At 42.7% G+C, this 18,277-nt stretch overlaps 1 protein-coding gene across 5 annotated transcripts in view; it reads left to right on the top strand.

Annotated features, from left to right (window-relative positions):
• Positions 1-18,277, top strand: part of ANO5 (anoctamin 5) — a 139,579-nt gene that overhangs the window by 111,380 nt on the left and 9,922 nt on the right. For 4 of the 5 annotated variants that reach the window (XM_078148447.1, XM_078148449.1, XM_078148448.1 and 1 more), the window contains 7 exons: positions 1,595-1,672; positions 4,667-4,889; positions 10,311-10,480; positions 11,053-11,150; positions 13,876-14,006; positions 16,756-16,961; positions 18,072-18,247. In XM_078148447.1, the coding sequence (XP_078004573.1) occupies positions 1,595-1,672; positions 4,667-4,889; positions 10,311-10,480; positions 11,053-11,150; positions 13,876-14,006; positions 16,756-16,961; positions 18,072-18,247 (1,082 nt within the window). Of the gene's footprint in view, positions 1-1,594; positions 1,673-2,359; positions 2,435-4,666; positions 4,890-10,310; positions 10,481-11,052; positions 11,151-13,875; positions 14,007-16,755; positions 16,962-18,071; positions 18,248-18,277 lie in introns of all 5 variants that reach the window. The other variant, XM_021001884.2, reaches the window with a different exon arrangement.

The following is an 18,277-nucleotide window of genomic DNA, read 5'->3' on the forward strand; positions in this document are numbered from 1 at the left end:
CATATCTGGTCAAAATACTTAAGGAAGTCAGTTTAGTGATTTTGGGGAGCACCAAACTAGAAGGGATTGCCATAGGTAGGGAACAAAGCCTGAGGGAAACAATGGCACATGACTCTTTTCTATTAAGATGTTTAAAGTCATTAGGAAGGCACAAGTAGAAACATGGAGTGATAGAGCCAACTAGGTCCCTTTTCAGATTTCTTCCACTGCTCCCATTTTATAGATAAGGAAGATGAGGCTAGTAGAGAAGTGAGATCCCATAGATAGCAAATGGCAGAGGCAGGGTTCACAGGATTGGTTTATAATACCCCAGCCTTCAAATGATGCTGCGTATGTGACATTCTCTGTATCTCAGGCCCGACAGACCAGTGGCAAGACCCAAGGAGAAGTCAGATGAGACTAGATCCTTCACCCCAAGTTCTCTCTCCTTTCCCACCCCATCCGGTGAACTAAAGTTTGTCAGTAGATGATCTCACTACTAGTCCAGGGCTTTAGGAAAGAACCTGCTGGTTTTTTGCATAGGTGGTTTGGTGATGGCTTTCCTTCTGAAGATATTTGCCATGACCAGTCCCCTGGAGCTTGACCTTAAATAAGATTGAGAACATTTTCATTTTCATTCTTCAGAATACAAATGTTGTCCTGAACATGCGAAAATCCAGTGGTTTTGATAAGCTTAGTGCCACGGAGTGGAAAAAGCCAACCTATGTCGTTGAGTGAATCAATACTTCTCTATTGTTGCTCTAATGCAAATGTCTTGCAAATGTCTCCATCGACTGCCCTCCTAAAGTTCTATTCCCAGTACTAGTAATCGTTGTTGGTGCCACGTCTGCCCGTCCAGAAGCTATAATGGTTGCACTGTTTTTTGTTCTACAGAGGGATCATCCTGACATATCCAGTTAGAGGCAATTAGCCAGGACTTCAGTAAGACCTTTTCGTCTATGTGCTGAATTAGAGAAGGCTCTGGGTTGAAGTTGAAATTATAGTACCAGTCTTCTGCCAGTATATAGTGGAAGATAATTAGAGAGATTCTGTAAAAAAGAAAAACCATATATATATGTATATATATATATATGTATGTATGTATGTATGTATGTATATCCTGTAAGCACCTTTGGATTGAGTAATTTTAATGGCTCTCACATTGAACATGGGGTTCAAAAGTTGTATAATTTCTGATGTCTGTTGCTTACAACTCCATGATAAAGAAAAAAGAAAAGAAACCTAGTCACCATTAACCCTGCTAACAATTATTAACAGATAAAGTGGTATGTAGTAAGCCAGGTGCCAAACAGTGACCATTCTACTACCTTGTGAGTAAGAATTGCTGTCTTGTGGTTTGTCCACGTTCTCCTACTGGACAGCAGATAGCCAAAGGGTGATAAGAATTGGCTTGTCAAACACGACCACCGCGTCCACGATCAGCAAGCGTGACGTCAACATTGTAGAGAGGGAGGCCGAGGTGCCATCTAAAGAAGCTTGGGGTTTGCAGGGCTTGCCATCTTAGATGTCCAGCTCTGTGTATTCTCTTCCATTCTTTTTCCCCATTGGGCTGTCACCCCAGCCCCTTTTAAAACCATCTAATCTGACATTTTAGGAACTAGAACTTGAAAGAAAGTGGACTTTAGATTTCTATGGGAAACTATTCCTCTGCTGGATGGCAATCCTCTTTTGGGTAAGACTTAGCTGCTTCCTTTTGCAGCTGGGAACTTGGACTAACCCAACTAACACAGTACATGAAGAGGTCTGGCAGTGGTGGTGGTCAGGCTTGGAGATGGTGTGGAAGAATGGGATGCATCCAGATAGACGCAGGTGGAAGAAAGATTCCACGCTGCACCTCATGCAAAGCAATGCCAGTCTCAGTGATACACAGAAAGAGTGTTGGATTTGGGGTCAAGGGGCTTGGGTTCACATCTTCCCTCTCTTTCACGTGTTACCTGTGTGACCTTGGGGAAGTTGCTCAAGGGTAGAACTCAAAATTTGCAAAATAAGGGAATTGGACTAGATTCCCTTTAATGTACCTTCCAGGCCTTCATTTATGATCCTGTTTCCCTATGAACTTTAGAGCATGCTCAGTCTAGCCTTGGCACTCCTCCTAGGGTGCCCACATGTGCCCTGCCAACCTGCAGTTTGGCACTGTGTTCCCACAATAGCAGGTGGTTCAGCATGCTGAGCTCAACCCATGGTGGTCCTATGACCTGACCCTGGCCTACCCCTGGCATTGACTTTCCATGGCTGGTGACGGGCTCGCCCGGGGGATGCCTGCTCTCCCACAGCTCTCGGGGCTCTGACGGCTGCTTGGTGTTCAACCGGTTTGGAGTGTGGATTTTGAATCTCGCTATGCTTTGCTGGCTTGTTACAGGAGATGGAGCCTTACTTGCCCCTAACTAGTCAGGCGCTGCGGTTCTGTTTCTCAGGAGCTACCGTGTTGTTCTGGGTGAGCATTTCTTTGACTCCTCATCCCTTTAACCACAAATTGTTTGAGGTTTGTCCTGAGGCTTGCTCTCCCTGATGGGATTCCTTGTGGGCTCTGGCGCCCAGGGTTTCCCTGCGTGCTTCCTGGTTTTAGCCTCTCATGCAAAGCGCACCAGAATTAGAGTCAAAACTGTTACAGGGGAAGCACTAGGAGAAAAGGAGATGGCTTCTATTACCTAGTCTTCTTCCCATGTGAGCAGTGAATTTTGTTCTCTCCTCTCCTACTCAGGATAAACAGAGAATATTTTAAACTGAAAAAGCTTATCAATTTCCGCCTAGAGCTGCCCATAATTTTTTAGTTTTGTTTTGTTTTGTTTTATTTTTGAGAAATGAAGTCTTCTCCCACATCTCCTGCCCCTAAGGGAAAAACAACCACCCCAAAATCCTGCCTGTCTTTTTCATTTGAGCTATTGCTGGGATAGCCATGGAAGGGAAGATAAATTGTCACCCACACATAAAAGAATCATGATTTTTATCAGCATGGAACCTCCCACTGGAGAAACTAACTCCACTGACACAGATCACAATCCTTCTCTGACTTAGAACACACATCCTTGGGCATTACTTAAGGCACATAGAGATTTAGTGACTTACCCAGGACCTCACAGCCAGTGTATGTCAGAGGCTACCTTTAAATGCAGCTCTGCCTTTATAACCAGCGTGCTATCTGTTATGTGATATGGTCTCTACTCCACCTACTGTCAAAGGATGGGAATTAACACTGCCCATAAGAGACAATAGCCGATAAGAACATTTAATCCTTCTGATCATAGTGCCACTTTCCCTGTTCCACCCTCCCCTAATATATTTCCCCTTCCAACTGGCTCCTAATTTAAGGAAGGGAGGAGGAACAGCCTTTTTGATAGACACTTTTGTAAATTCAAAGAGTATTAAGAGATAGAGACAAAGTGGTATAATGGATAGAGGAGTAACTTTGGAATCCAAAAGACATGAGTTCAAATCCTGCCTCATCATACATCGTAGCTGAGTGCTACTGGGCAGTCACTTATCAGCCCTGAAGACCTCGCTAAGATTCTAAGTTGAAGAGCTGAAGCTGCTGTGCATTGGTAGAGTGAGTTTCCTCACTGGGGACTTTCTTCATGGAGGAAATCACAGGCCTAAATGATAACAACAAACAAATCACTTCCTAATAACTGGTTCCGTTTGACCTGTCATGGTAAGTCCCTACCCTGTGACATTTAGCACTGTTTCTTTCAGTTGCTGGCTTTCCTTTCCCATTGGATTGGTAATATGGACCATTCCCTTCCAAAGCTATTACCAGCCATGGTCTGTACCATAGGACAACAGGACTTTCCTTTGGGAGGATATAAGTTCCACCATTGTTGTTCTGTTTCCCAGTTCCAATTCTTATCTAATCAGATCTTGGAACCCCTATTTTAGGCAAATTTGGGTAGAATAGTCATATCGCAGATATTTTGATCATAGGAGCAAAGTCTGTCCCTCCCCCCAAAAATTTATTGTTACATTTTAAGTTAATTGATGCAAGCCACAGAATGGGGCACCCTGAACACACATGATACCTTTCCTAGCAAGCGGCCTCTTCCATCTTACACCACTGCAGATAATAAGCTGCCTCATAGTGGAAGGAAAGATTAGAAAGAGAGACACTTCTATAGCTGTTATTTCCAGAATGGATAGAAGGCCTGGGCTCAAGAAGTCTTGAGTTCAAGATCTGCACATGACAACAAACTGGCTCTGTGATCCTGGACCAAGTCACATCAGCTCCTACTGTTTCATGCACTGTGTAAGTTACATAAAGGTTGTCAATAGAATGATTTATCTGCAGCTAGCTCAGGAAGGAGCATCCACACTGAGAATTCCCTACACTGATGAACTCACTGAATTGGCCCAAAAAGGACTCAAACAAACATGATCTTCACAGCAGCCCCTACTTTGCCCTAGATCTTCGGGAGACTTGAAAACATTTTCCACTGGAATTTTGCTAAATGCAGTAGTGCCGGTATACCTGATGTCTTCTTAATGTTGAGGCCCTGTCAGTAGGAGGGGAGATAGGTTTGGTGCCCTTTGCATGTCAGGCTTACTAAATTGGCTGATTAAAATGAGAAATGACCAGTGTGTTACACAGGTCGGGCGGTGGGGGGTCCCTGCCCAGATTGGGTGTTTAGCTCCAAGGCCTGAAATCATAACCTCTCAATACTTGCCCTCCACATAGATCTCTCTGATCATAGCCAGTATGATAGCAGTGATTGTGTACCGCCTGTCTGTCTACGCGGCATTTGCAAGCTTGATGGAAGACACAGAAACCCTCCAGCCCATCAGCAGCCTGCTCACGCCCCAGCTGGCCACATCGGTCACTGCATCCTGTTTGAACTTTGTCATCATCATGATCCTGAATTTCTTGTACGAGAGGATAGCCATCTGGATCACGGATATGGGTAAGCTGCCACGATCACTGGGGAAAATCCGTAAGTGCAACTGCTAGTGGCGCCCTGCAACGTGGAGTGGGGGGAAAAAAAAACCTGGCTCTGGAATTGAATGACCTGGATTCACATGCTGCCTCTGATTCCTAACATCCTGTGCATCATCGGGCAAATTGCCTCACCTCCCTGAGCCTTGTTTTCCTCAGCTGTAAAATGAGGAAGTTGTACCAGATGTTCTCTGAGGACCTTTGCAGCTCTAGAGTCATGGTTTGATAAACATTAGACCTTGAAAGCCAAGATGAGGCAGTTAAATGTACTGTACCCCAAAATAAGGTGTGGCTTTAGGGTCACTGAAGCATTATTTAAAAATCTTAACACCAAAGTGTTTATCCAAATGAGTAAGTAATTACTAATTGTATCTTGGGAGGTTATATTGACCAAAATGTCATTGGGGCCCATTGAAGGACTTGCCTTCACAGCTAGTTCACAGGCCACACATAAAAGAAAATGTGTGTGTGTGTGTGTGTCTGTGTGTCTGTGTGTGTGATCCAGATTGATCACCTGTTTAATTCACCAAACTTGGATCTCAATTACTTTATTCATTCATTCATTCATTCATTCATTCATTCATTTATTTATTTATTCATTTATTTATTTATAGGCAATTGAGGTTAAGTGACTTGCCCAGGTTCACACAGCTAGTAAGTGTCAAGTGTTTAGTCTGAGGCAGGGTTTGAACTCAGATCCTCCTGACTTCAGGGCCAGTGCTCTATCCACTGTGCCACCTAGCTGCCCCAGATCTCAGTTACTTGAGATTGAGCAAAAAAAGATTTATGCTCTTTGTATTTTATATCAACCGCTTTCCAGTATCCTCCTCCCACCCAATCCATAAGTCATTTCCATTTTAATAAAGCACAATAGAGAAGCCAGTTTACCCAAAGTAGTGGCCATGTAGCCATGTCTGCCAAGAAATTCAGCATTCTGCATTATAGCCCTCCATCTCCTTACTATGAAGAAGGAATGAGGAGGAGTCATCAGTCTTCTTAGAATTAAGAATGAGCATTGCATTAATCTGAGTTCTGATGTCTTCTAATTTATTTTTATTTACATGATTATGCCCATTTATAGATTTGTCCTTTGGTTATTCTTTCTTTCCTCTCCTGTATTTCTCTTGATATCTCCAAGTACGTCATGTCTTAAATCATCACAATTTTCCATTACAACCAAATGACATGATTTTTCAACCTAAAAATCCATGAACATTAGAACATAGACTTAAAGGAACCTTGCAAGGAACTTTAAATATCACTGAGTAAAACTCCTTCATTTTACAGAAAAGGAAACTGAGGCTTAGTGGGAGGTTAAATGACTTTCCTAGGGTCCCACATCTAATAAACATCAGAGGTGCAATTGGAACCCCAGTTTTCCAAAGTTGAAGACCACCAGCTATCCATTTTGCCATTCTGCCTGATTAATCCTGATTGGACTCTCATCTTTAAGGTCTTCTAAGTCTGAGTTGTTATTTTTTTGTTCTGTTGTTCATTTGAGTCTTGGGAAACTGACATGAAAATTAATGAATCAACTATTAGGAATCAGAAAGGATTTTGGACTCCACTGAATATCCCAAGCCCTTCATATTACAAAAAGGGAAAATGAGGCAGGCCAAAGAGACAACTGACTTAGATCAACTGGATATTAATTTTTAAATGTGAAGACATTCTGAGTTGAGATGGGTATGTGGAGGTAAAGCCCCACACTGGTTTGAGTGGCTGGCATGGCGATGATGTCATGATAACCTGGTGATGATGTCATGGTATGGTCAGTGACTGAAGGAAATTGGCTGCTCGTATAGTCTAGTTTCAAAAAGGTAGAAAGCCGAAAGGAAAGAAAGGATTCTATTTTAGTACTTCAGTGGATCCCTAATCTCCTCGGTGTGAGTATTTCCTCTAGTAGTACAGAAATTTAACCTTTCTGTGTTTCTCATCCTTTGCTGTTTTAAGAGATTCCTTAAATTTAAACTAATAACTTAAAGGTAAAATGTTAGCAGAAACTCTTTGATTTTTAATGGAATTTAACTCTCCGTGTGTTCCAAAGTGTCTTTCAGCAAACATTTGGCATGCTTAATTGATTGATGGCACCCATATTTACCCATGGAGATCCTGGCCATTCCAGTTGCCCTCCTCCCCTTCTTTCCCATATAGGAGAATAACAAAGAAGTGTCTTCATTTGGCATAAGGCTGAGGCCAAACACAGAAGGGGGAAGAGCACTAGTCTGAGTGCCAGCACTGAGAGGCCTGACTCCTCCACTGAAACCACATGTGAGACATGGGACAAATCATTTCACTGTTGTTAACTATCTGATCAGGGCAAGAGTCGGCCTAAGCGGCCGTTTCCATCTCTCAGACTAAACATCTGGGATCCAGCTTGTACCCATGCCCAAGCTTAGTTGTGAAACCCCTCACATGGGGGCTGGTTCATTTGTGGACTCATCCTATAGCCTGGACATCAGAGACAACGTTCGCCCAGAGAAGCAGTTCCCTACAAGGATTCCACAGAAAGGAGGACAAAGGGCAGAAAGGAGACAGAGCCAAGTAAATCTTCTGTAAACCTGCTGCTTTATTGACTCAATTCATCTTAGTCTCTAATGAAAAACTGGACGAAGGTTAAGTAAATCGTATTGTTCTCCCATAAGAACTTTGTGATTTTGTTTGTCTCTTTAGAAGAAGAGAGGGAGGAGCGTGGTACTACATTTAGTGAAGTTCCTTAGAAGGCCTTTGAGCCTGAAAGTAGAAGAAACTACAAGAGGAAAATCTTAACTCTCCTAAATAATGGGGGATGGAGAAAAGGGAAAAGATTTAAGCATTTATTAAGAACCTACTAAGGACTGGGCACCCTTAAACTCTTTACAAATATTATCTCATTTGATCCCCACAATAGCCCTGGGAATTAGGTGCTAATGTTATCCCCGTTTTATAGTTAAGGCAGGCAGAGGGTAAGTTGACTTCCCCACAGTCACCCAGCTAGTAAGCATCTGAGGCCACATTTGAACTCGGGTCTTATTGATTTGAGGCCCTGCGCTGTACCTGCTTTGCTACCTAGCTGACTATGGCAGCTCTCATGCCTTCTCCCTTGGCCAGTCGGAAAGTCTAGAGCAGTTCCACCCCTCTTTCCTTTGCAAGGTCTTAACTCTCAATACTAAGTCCAGAATGGCAATCCTGTAGTCCATGCCGTCCTTCTAAGCCAAAGTCACGGTCTTCCTTATTTGACAAATGAGTCAAAAAGAAACTAAGGTTCTAGGTTACCCACTTTGGACTGCTGAATTCCAATCTCAGCTTTACCACTTTACTAACTGTAGCTTAGGGTAAGTCACTTCCACCTCCTGGGGCTGTTGTCTCATCGCTAAAGTGAGGGGTTTGGACTGGGTCATGTGACCTTTGAAGTCCCTTTCAGCTCTAAACCATGATCTCTGCCCATACTACTCCTCCCCTCAGGCCATCTCCTCCAGGACTCTCTGAGGTTAAGTAAAGGATGGCTTATTTGTTGCACACTTGGGGGTGTAGCAGCTCCAACCCAATGAAGTCGCAAGAGTCCCCAGTCAGATCTCTTCTGTTCCCCTGTTCTGTCAACGGGAAGGGCTTTATTTTCTTATTCCAGCTCTCGTGCTCTACCATCCAATAAAAGGGCAATCAGAGCAATTCAACTACTTTTAAGAAAACAACAATAATCAGCCAGTACACGCAGCTTGTTTAAATGAGATGTACTTAAATAAATTCATTTTGTCATCTTCTAATTGAAATGCAGTTAAATTGCAGTAAAATCAGGAGGATCCCCACCAGAGCACATTATTGTATATGCCTTTATGTTAATGTGAAGCACTAATTTAGAGTCTGTGAAAAGACATTGACCCCACAGAATTAATTTCTGCAAGAGGGAAGTGATGGAACTGTCACCACTACTTCACTGTATCTTTGTTGCCCTCTTGTGGTGAGAAGAGAATTTAACATTTCTTAGCTTTGAGATATTTTCATTGGAAATGGTTGTTCATTGCGCTGGTTTTATTCCAGAGCATGAATTTCCATTTTATATACACACATACATCTGCGTGTATGTATGTATGCATCTATAGTAAAGGGGGAAAACAGTACGATGAGGCACCCTTTGACATTTATGAAATCTAGCAGCCTCTAAAAAGGAGAGAGCACCCAGCAGGCAGGAAGAGAAGCACCAAGTCGTGCATACAGCAGGGTTCTCAACCTGGAAGTTGTGAAATTGTGCTTTTTAAAATTTTTGACAGATACATATAAATATAATTGGTTTATTTTGTAACCTTGTATATATTATTTTGTGCATTAATAAAAACTCTGCTGAGGAGGAGGAGTCCATGGTCCATCAGCCTGCTAAAGTGGCCTGTAACACAAAAAGGTTTAAGAACCCTGGGCATAGAAGAACTTGAATCTGGAAGGGACCTTAGGAATCATAGGATCAGGAGTAGAGGGCTAGCAAGTACCTTAGAAGCCATCTGCTTCTGCTGTCTTTATAGGAAAGACATCCTTTTGGAAAAACTTCTACCTTCTTTTCTAATGACTTATCTTACTAATGCCATCTTGTGAAGAGAGAAAGCAGAGAGCTCTGTTGTATGGACTAGATTATTCCGTAGATAAACAAATCTGGAAATTCTCAAAAGAGGAAGGTCAAGAGTAGCAATGGTCTTTCTTTCTCTTTTACACTGATGGACTTCTTCTATTGGAAACTGTTTAATAGAAGCTAGAATTCTAGGGATTTCTCCAGGTTGCTCTTACAAGGTTGGACAGCGTTGGCCTTGGTGGATAAGTTTGATGCAAAACTTTAAGCTGTACAACTTTTCCAAGTATAAGGTCACTCATTCATAAACAAAATATTGTATTGAGAAGACCCTAATAGAAGGGTTCCATAGAAGGAGAAATCATTTCTTTTTTCCCTCCTTCTCGTCCAAGGAGCTTGTGTTGTGAACTCTAAACCAACAAGTGTACATGCTAAAAAAATAAGAGACTGAAGTAACAGATCTCAGCTAATAAGTAAATGCTTTACACTTTACACTTTACAGGGGAGAGTAAAGACCTAATGTTAGAAGAGCATAGGTGGAGAGTTAGAAGGGACCTCAGAGACAATCTAATCTGATTTCCTCACTTTATGGATGAGGAAACTTGAGATGCATGGAAGTTATCCATGGGGGATCCTCCACGGTGGACTTACTTAAAGTCATATAGGTTGTAGGGGTCACAGGCAAGATCTGAATCTGGGTCCTTTGACTCCAGAAGCAATATTCATTCTATTGTACCATGCAGATTGGTTCTATCTTAGGCATCGCCATGTGTCCAGTTACCCAGGTGAGTAATGGTTCTCAGGGAGAGATAATATAGTCTTCAGCATTAACATTCTACATTTTTGACCCTTCAGAAATTCCTCGAACCCACCTGGAGTATGAGAACAGGCTGACGATGAAAATGTTCCTGTTTCAATTTGTCAACTATTATTCGTCATGTTTTTATGTGGCATTCTTTAAAGGGAAGTTTGTGGGCTACCCAGGAGCCTACACATACATGTTCAACAAATGGAGGAATGAAGAGGTAGGACTTCTCTTCAGGGAAAGGTCCCCTTTGAGCCTTTTTTCAGTATTTTACTGAGTTATTGTTGTTTGTCCTTCATTCTTGAAGAGGACCATGACATCAGGAAGGTGATGTCATACTGAGTGCCTAATACGTGATCAGCACTGTGGTAGACTCCTTGCCCTCTGAGAGCTTACATAACTCCTGTCTCCTTAAGTTTTCCTAGGGTACTTTGTCTGGGTCCCCATTTTGTCTTTTTCCATGCATGATGTAGCTTCCTTGGTACAACATAAGTTCTTTGAAGGTAGGGATTATGTCATTTTTCAAATGTCCCCAGCACAATGTCTTAGACACAATAGGTATTTATTAATCTTTATTGAATTATAATGGCTAGTCGTGTCTTAGAAGACATTTGACAGGCTTCCCCCAACCCTCCCTAGCCCTTCAAATGGCAGGTTATATTGTTCATGGTTGGTTGGTGTTCAGATAATTTGGTGGGGGCTTTTGTTTCTTTTCTACTCTTGAGGGGAAAGATTAGAAATCCTGTACCTCTCATTGTTCCTTTGTCCCTTCTCTCTTTTGCTTCTGTCCAGTGTGATCCAGCAGGCTGCCTCATCGAGCTGACAACACAGCTCACCATCATCATGGCTGGAAAGCAGATCTGGGGCAACATCCAGGAAGCCATTCTACCGTATGTGTTACTTTGGAGTTCCCCATCTAAGAATAACCATATGACTTTTACACAGAGCTTTAAGGTCATAAGGAGAGCTCCCTGATTCATTTAGAGGGTCAAAACATGGAGGTTCCCTTGAGGATGAGAGCAGTCTTGCTTCTGCAACAGAGGTTTGAACCAGTAAAAGCCTTGTCTGTAAACCAAATAGTCCCTGATGCAGTACCGTAACACAGGGTTGGCCAGGTATACCACTATTAGCCTGACTGGTGTGGGAGAAAAGAGGGCTTCATTGCCTCTTATTAGGAGAGCCCACTGAGCAAGAGAAATGCTGCTAATCTCTGCTACATGAGGGCAGCTTGGATTGGAAAACCATTGTCTCCAGTGTCTTTGCAAAGACATCTACCCTTTTTTAACCAGGAAGTGTAGCAGAAGTGATGTGAAGGGGGTCACTTAAACCCAAGGAAGGAAATGTTGCATTTTATTCACAGCTAAGAATTAGATGAGAAAAGAAGAAATCCTTTTTATGTTATAATGTTGATAGCTGATGTTAACATTGGTAAAGTGGGTTATACCAAGAGCTTGGAGGTGGAAGATGAGAGCTTGAATCCCACCTGTGCCACCGAGTAGTTAGGTGGCCCTGGGAAAAGTTTATCTCTCTGAGTCTCAGATTTCCCCCTCTATAAAATTAGCATAATAGTATCTCCCTCCTAGAGCTGTTGTGCCATAATGGAGGCAAACTGTAAAGCAAAAGAGGTAGATATAAAACATATAAATAATATATATAAACGCCATATATGTGTGTACACACACACACACACACACACACACACATAAAATTTCTTTAAAAACCCGTAATCTCTTGTCTTCTCATCTGGCACGTTCCTCTCTCTTGTTATTGTTTAGTCATTTCATTTGTGTCCAACTCTTTGTGACCTGATTCGAAGATTTCTTGGCAAAGATACTGGAGTGGTTCGCCATTTCCTTCTCCAGCCATTTTACGGATGAGGAAACAGAGACAAACAGGGTTAAGTGACCTGCCCAGGGCCACATGGCTAGTAAGTGTCTGAGGCCAGATTTGAACTCGGGAAGATGAGTCTTCTTGACTCTACTCTATCTACTGCTTACCTAGCTGCCCTTTCTCTTGGGCCCATCCCAATGCAAGGAACCTCAGCACATAAATTGAAGGTGGGAGGATAATAAAACAGGGACTTGGGCTTCGAAAGGCCTTTCATATACCTGAAAGGCGATGCCCACTATAAGTGAAGTAGTCCATTGAAGGGGTAACCCACAATCTGCTGAGGAAACCTGTTCCACTTTTAGATAGCTCTAGTTATTAGGAAGATTTTGCTATCATCAAGTCTAAATTTCCCTCTTCTTCACTTCTACCCTTTGCTCCTGGTTTTGACTTCTTTAGCCAAATGAAACAAGTTTAGTCCCTTTTCCATGTGGCAGCCTCTGAAAACAGGACTAGAATGCATCCGTCGTGTCCCGTTTGGTCCTTTGTCACATCAATCTTTCATTGGAAATGGTCTTGGGGAAGCTAGGTAGCGTAGTGGATAGAACACTGGCACTGAAGTCAGGAGGACCTGAGTTCAAATTCAGTCTCAGACACTTACTAGCTGTATAACCCTGGGTAAGTCACTTAAACCCAATTGCTTCCCCCCCAAAAAAAAAATAGAAAGAAAGAAATGGACTTAAAGCCTTCCACCAATCTGGTTGCCATTTCTGGATGCTTTTTTAGTCTCCATCCTAAATGGTGGCACCCCAAACACAATATAATGTCCCAAATTCATCTTACTGGGCCAAGGTGCCACAGGACCTCTTCATTTTTGCAAGCTATGACTCTTAATATAGTCTAAGATTGGATTCATCAGTTTTGGCTGCTACCTCAGGCTGTCGATTCATACTGAGCTTGCAGTCCATTAAAACTCCAAAAGATTTTTCATGCAGAGAGCCATCTAACCATCTGTCTCTGTTTGTACTTGGAAAATGGATTTTTTGGAATTCCAAGTATGATGTTACGGTTATCACTAATGAAGTTCAGCGTATTTGATTCAACCTAGTGCTATGGACTGTCAAGATCTTTTTGGATCTTGACTATGTCATCCAGTACATTAACTGTCCTTCCAGATGTATGTCCCCTGAAAATCTGCTAATTTGCATCCGTTCCTTTGTCCAAGTCAGGGATCAAAACATTAAACAACTCAGAACCAACTATGGTCCCTGAGTCACTCCACGGGAAATCTACTGTCAAGGTGACATAGTGGAAGTTAGAAAAGAACTGAGTTCTATCCCTAATTCTCCTGCTGGCTACTACTAGAACTAGTAACTGATTCTTCTGTAGAAATGTGAAGTTTGAAAAGTGCTTTAGAAGCATGATCTCATTTGAACGTCACAATAACCTTTTGAGGTGGGTTATTTTACAAGTTATTATTCTCATTTTACTAATGAAGAAACTGGTGCTCAGAAGGTGGAGAATCACCCATGATCACACAACTGGTGTGTGTCAGTGGTAGCATAGGAACCCAGGTATTCTTGACTCCATATAAAGCATTCTATCTATTGCATGAAGCTGATCATGGTGGAGCAAGTTAGTTATACTTCCTGCGCCTCAGTTTCCCCATCAGTTTCCAAAGAGGCTATTGGACTAGATGACACACACTGTACCTTGAAGCTCCAAAATTCCATTACTACTTCCACCTCTTGTTTTATTTCAACCCATCCTTTTCCCCTCTTCTCACAGTTGGGTTTGGAACTGGTGGAGACGCCGAAGAGCAAGGACCAACTCTGAGAAACTGTACAGCCGATGGGAACAGGACCACGCCCTTCAGTCTTTTGGGGCCTTGGGGCTGTTCTACGAGTACTTAGAAATGGGTAAGCTCTCCTTAGCTGCCTTCTTGAAGAACCTATTCATCAGAGAGAAAGGTAGCAATTACTAATGGATAACAGTCGTGGTTGGTCAATCAACAAATGTTTTTTAAGAACCTACTCTTGTGCTTAGCACTCTGCTAAGCATTGGGCTTGTCACTCACTCGTGACATGGCATAGGTTAAAGAATGAAGTCTAATAGTTTAAAGAAACAGTAGCCAAAAAAAAAATATTAAAAGCCATTAATCCCTAAACTGGAAAGTAACAGGAAGCTCTGTGCCACCATACTTAATCATGCCTATTGAGCTGTGTTGAATTTGTTGGCTCTCAGAGCCTGCCAGCAGAGGGAGCCAAAGGGGATCGTCAGTTACAGAATATACCACTTTTGGGTGTATTATCGGCCAACTAGCATATTTATCAATCAGCTGGGATTTGCTGAGTGCCTACTGTGTGCCAGGCATTATGCCAAATGCTAAGGATACAAAGAGAGAAAAAGGCAGTCCTTATTCTCAAGGATCTTGTGGTCTGATGGGGAAATTATATGGAATGACTACGTGAAAACGAGATCTATATAGGATAATCGAAGATAATCGCACAGGAAAGGAAGTAATTTTTTTATCCCTGAAGTGACAGTTAGCAGACATTGGGTGTACTAGTAATTCTGCCACCTGTACAAGTCACTCTCTGCAACACTGCCTCCGTTTCCACATGTTTGAAATGAGGAGGTTCAGCTTGACGATCCCTTCCTGCTCTGACTTTCTCTGTGAACTGCACCATTCAGAGAGTCAATAAACATTAAACACTTATTTATGCCGAGTGCTGTGCTAAGTGCTAGAGATAGTGTTTGTCCTTGGTTCTAAAAGAGGACCGTGACATCAGGAAGGTGATGCCTTGACATACAAGTGAATTACATTTAAGTCACCAGCCTGATTTTCTCCTCTGGAGCCATCTGGGTTCAGTAGCAAGATACAGATCTGGAGATGGCCTTGTAGTGCTAGAGATACGAAGAAAGGCAAAAGACAGTCCCTGCCCTCAAGGAGCTCACAATCTGTTGGGGAAGACGACATGCATACGACTGTGTACATACTTTATATGTGACAAATAGGAAATGGCCAACCGACTGAGAGAAGGCATTAGAATTAAGAGAGATTGGGAAAGGCTTCCTCTAGAAGGTAGAATTTTAGCCGGGATTTGAAGGAAACCAGGGAAGCCAGGAGGCAGTGACTGAAGAGGGAGAGTGTGTCAGGTATGGGAGACAGCCAGTGAAAATGCCTGGAGCCAGGAGATGGAATGTCTTGTTTGAGGAGCAGTAAGGAGACCAGCGTCACTGGATCAAAGAGTTGGTGGAGTTGGTATTCAGTGTCAAAAAAAAAAAATGGGAAGGGTTGGGGGGGGAGCTAAGTTGTAAATGGCTTTGAAGAAAAAACAGGATTTTAAAAATTTGATCCTGGAGATGTTAGGGATCCACTGAGGATAGGGGTGACATGATTGTACCTGGTGCTCTACAAAAATAAATTTGACAGCTGAATGAAGGATGGATTGGAGTAAGGAAATGCTTGTGACAGGCAGACCAACCGATAAGTTACTGCAATAACCCTGGTGTGGGGAGATGAGTATCTGTTACCAGAGCGGTGAAAGTACTGGAGGAGAGAAGGGGGTGTATGTGAGATACCACACAGGTAAAACTGACAAGCCTTGGCAACAGTTTGGATATGGGGGGTGGGTGAAGAGAGAGTGAGGAGTCAAGGATGACATCTGGGTTACAAGCCTAGGGAATTGGGGGGGATGTGGTGTCCTCAGTAGTCATGGGGAAGTTTGGAAGAAGGTGGGTAAAGTTTGGGAGAAAATACTGAATTCAATTTTGGACATGGTAAGTTTAAGATGCCTATAGGACATCTGATTCAAGATGTCCATTGGGTGGTTGGAGATTTGGGACTAGAGGTTAGCAAAGAGGTTAGGGGTAGATAAGTAGATCATACAGATAAGCATAGAGATGATAATTAAATTCATGGGAGCTAATGAGATGACTAAGTGAAATAGTATATAGAGAGAAAAGTGTCCAAGACAGAGTCCTGTGGGACACCCATGGTTAGTGGGTGTGATGTAGCTGAAGATCGAGCAAAGGAGACTGAGACATCCGATAGATAGGAAAAGAATCATGGGACAGACATGTCATGAGAACCTACAGAGGGGAGAGTATCAAGAAAAAGGGAGCTTGCCAATGTCTAAGGTTACCAAGTGGTCAAGAAGGATGAGGTTTGAGAAGAGGCAAATAGGAGATTATAATTAACTTTGGAGAGAGGAGTTTCCCTTGGCTAATGAGGCTAGAAGCCAGAGTGTGGAGGTGAGAAGAGCAAGTAGAGGAACCTAATGTAGATGGTCTCCTCCAGGGATGTAGCCACAGAAGGCAGAAGAAATCTGGCATGATAGCTGGGATGGCTGGATCGAGGGAGAATTTTTTTTTTTCTGGTTAGGGGAGACATGGGCGTGTTTGTAGGGAGGAGGGAAATAACCAGTGATTAGATAGTATTTCTTGCCAACGGATTTGCAGCAAACTGTTGTTACTTAAAGACTCTGGGGATCAACCTAGTAGTGGCTTTCCAGTGTCCACTCCAGTGCAGCTCAAGCCAATAGAATATAAGAATTTGAGACAGCAAACTCTGAAAGAGCAGAGAGTACTCTGTAGTCTTTGCAGCTTTACTTAACAGGTGTTTGTGGACTGGAGTTGGTGCATCTGATTCTTCTTTCTCTGCAGTTATCCAGTTTGGCTTCATCACACTGTTTGTGGCCTCCTTTCCTTTGGCTCCTCTTCTTGCCCTTATGAACAACATTTTGGAAATCCGCGTTGACTCTTGGAAGCTGACTACCCAGTACAGGAGACCTGTGGCTGCCAAGGCCCACAGCATAGGAGTGTGGCAAGAAATTCTCAATGGCATGGCTGTTCTGTCTGTTGTTACTAATGTAAGCTGACTGTTCTCAACTGAGTGATTGATTTTTGGGGTGGGAAGTTTGTTTCCTGAGAATGTGACTTTAGAAAATCAACTCTGTGCATTTGATTCTTGCCTCTGGATCTGCTGAGAGCAGTGTCTCATCCTAGAAGATCCATGGTCCTAGTATTCCAGCGTGCTCTAGGAGAAGAGCTGTGGTATCTGGAGCTCCTGTCACCGAATCAGTTAAATTTTTGTCTCTTTCAGACTCAAAAGAGGAAGTGATAGAAGTTATAGTTACAGATTTAGGCTTCACTTAAGGCAAAATATAACAATGAGAGCTATTCAAGAATAGAATGGGTGGCTGTGATGCTATTTTGCATCTGGTGCATTTAACTCAAAGTTAACCCCAACTATCCAAGCTCTGCACTACAACTTCCTTCCTTGAGACAGCCTTGCCTCATATTGTGGGGCTGTGTTTGGGGTGTGTGGGGTGAGGGAGATTGATTCAAACTTCTTCAATTCAATCAGTGTCTTATTTTTGTCCTCATTGTACGGATGAGGATACTGAGGCAGGTAAATGTTAAGGGACTTTCCCAGATTCAAGCAGCTAATGAGAATGTATTTGAACTGAGGTCCTCTTGACCCCAGGTCCAACACTTCACTGTCCCATCTATCTACTTCCATCCTAAGCATGATGAAATGTGGAAGGAGTGTTCCCATGTGGCTTCCTACTCTTCCATGTGGCCTTGTCCAACCACTGGGGAATAGATCCACTACAACATGGCCTCCAGCCTATTCCTGTGAAACATGCACTGCATCCACCTCTAACCAACATGGGTGATCAGTAGAGATGTCCAAACCTAATCCCAGTAGGCCCTTTCATAACACTGGTGTTAAGGGATAAAGATTTTACAGTAAGGAAGGTTGACTTCTCAGAACAATATAAACAAGGGATGTCATTTGATATGAAACACATCATGTCCTGGGCCCCAACTAAGGTATGACTCTCAAATAGCTATAGCTGTAAGATATTCTCTGACCACATTCTTACTGTGTTTGGAAAGGTATCTGTATGGCTGATGAGATCAAAAGCTTACAACAGTACTTAGACTACTCACTTGTTTTTCTTCACTGGTTTCAGGCCTTTATCGTCGCCTTCACATCGGACATGATTCCCCGGCTAGTTTACTACTATGCCTACTCAACTGACCACAATTCCCCCATGTCTGGATACATTAACAACAGCCTTTCCGTGTTCAAGATCTCTGATTTTCCAGTAGAACCTGGGGCGAGCCTGGGTACATTCACCACTTGCAGGTATCTGGTTTATTCCTCCTACTTGTTAGG

Source organism: Phascolarctos cinereus, unplaced genomic scaffold (genome assembly GCF_003287225.1).
Source record: "Phascolarctos cinereus isolate Bilbo 61053 unplaced genomic scaffold, phaCin_HiC Scaffold_9;HRSCAF=440, whole genome shotgun sequence".
NCBI classification, from domain to species: Eukaryota; Metazoa; Chordata; class Mammalia; order Diprotodontia; family Phascolarctidae; genus Phascolarctos; species Phascolarctos cinereus.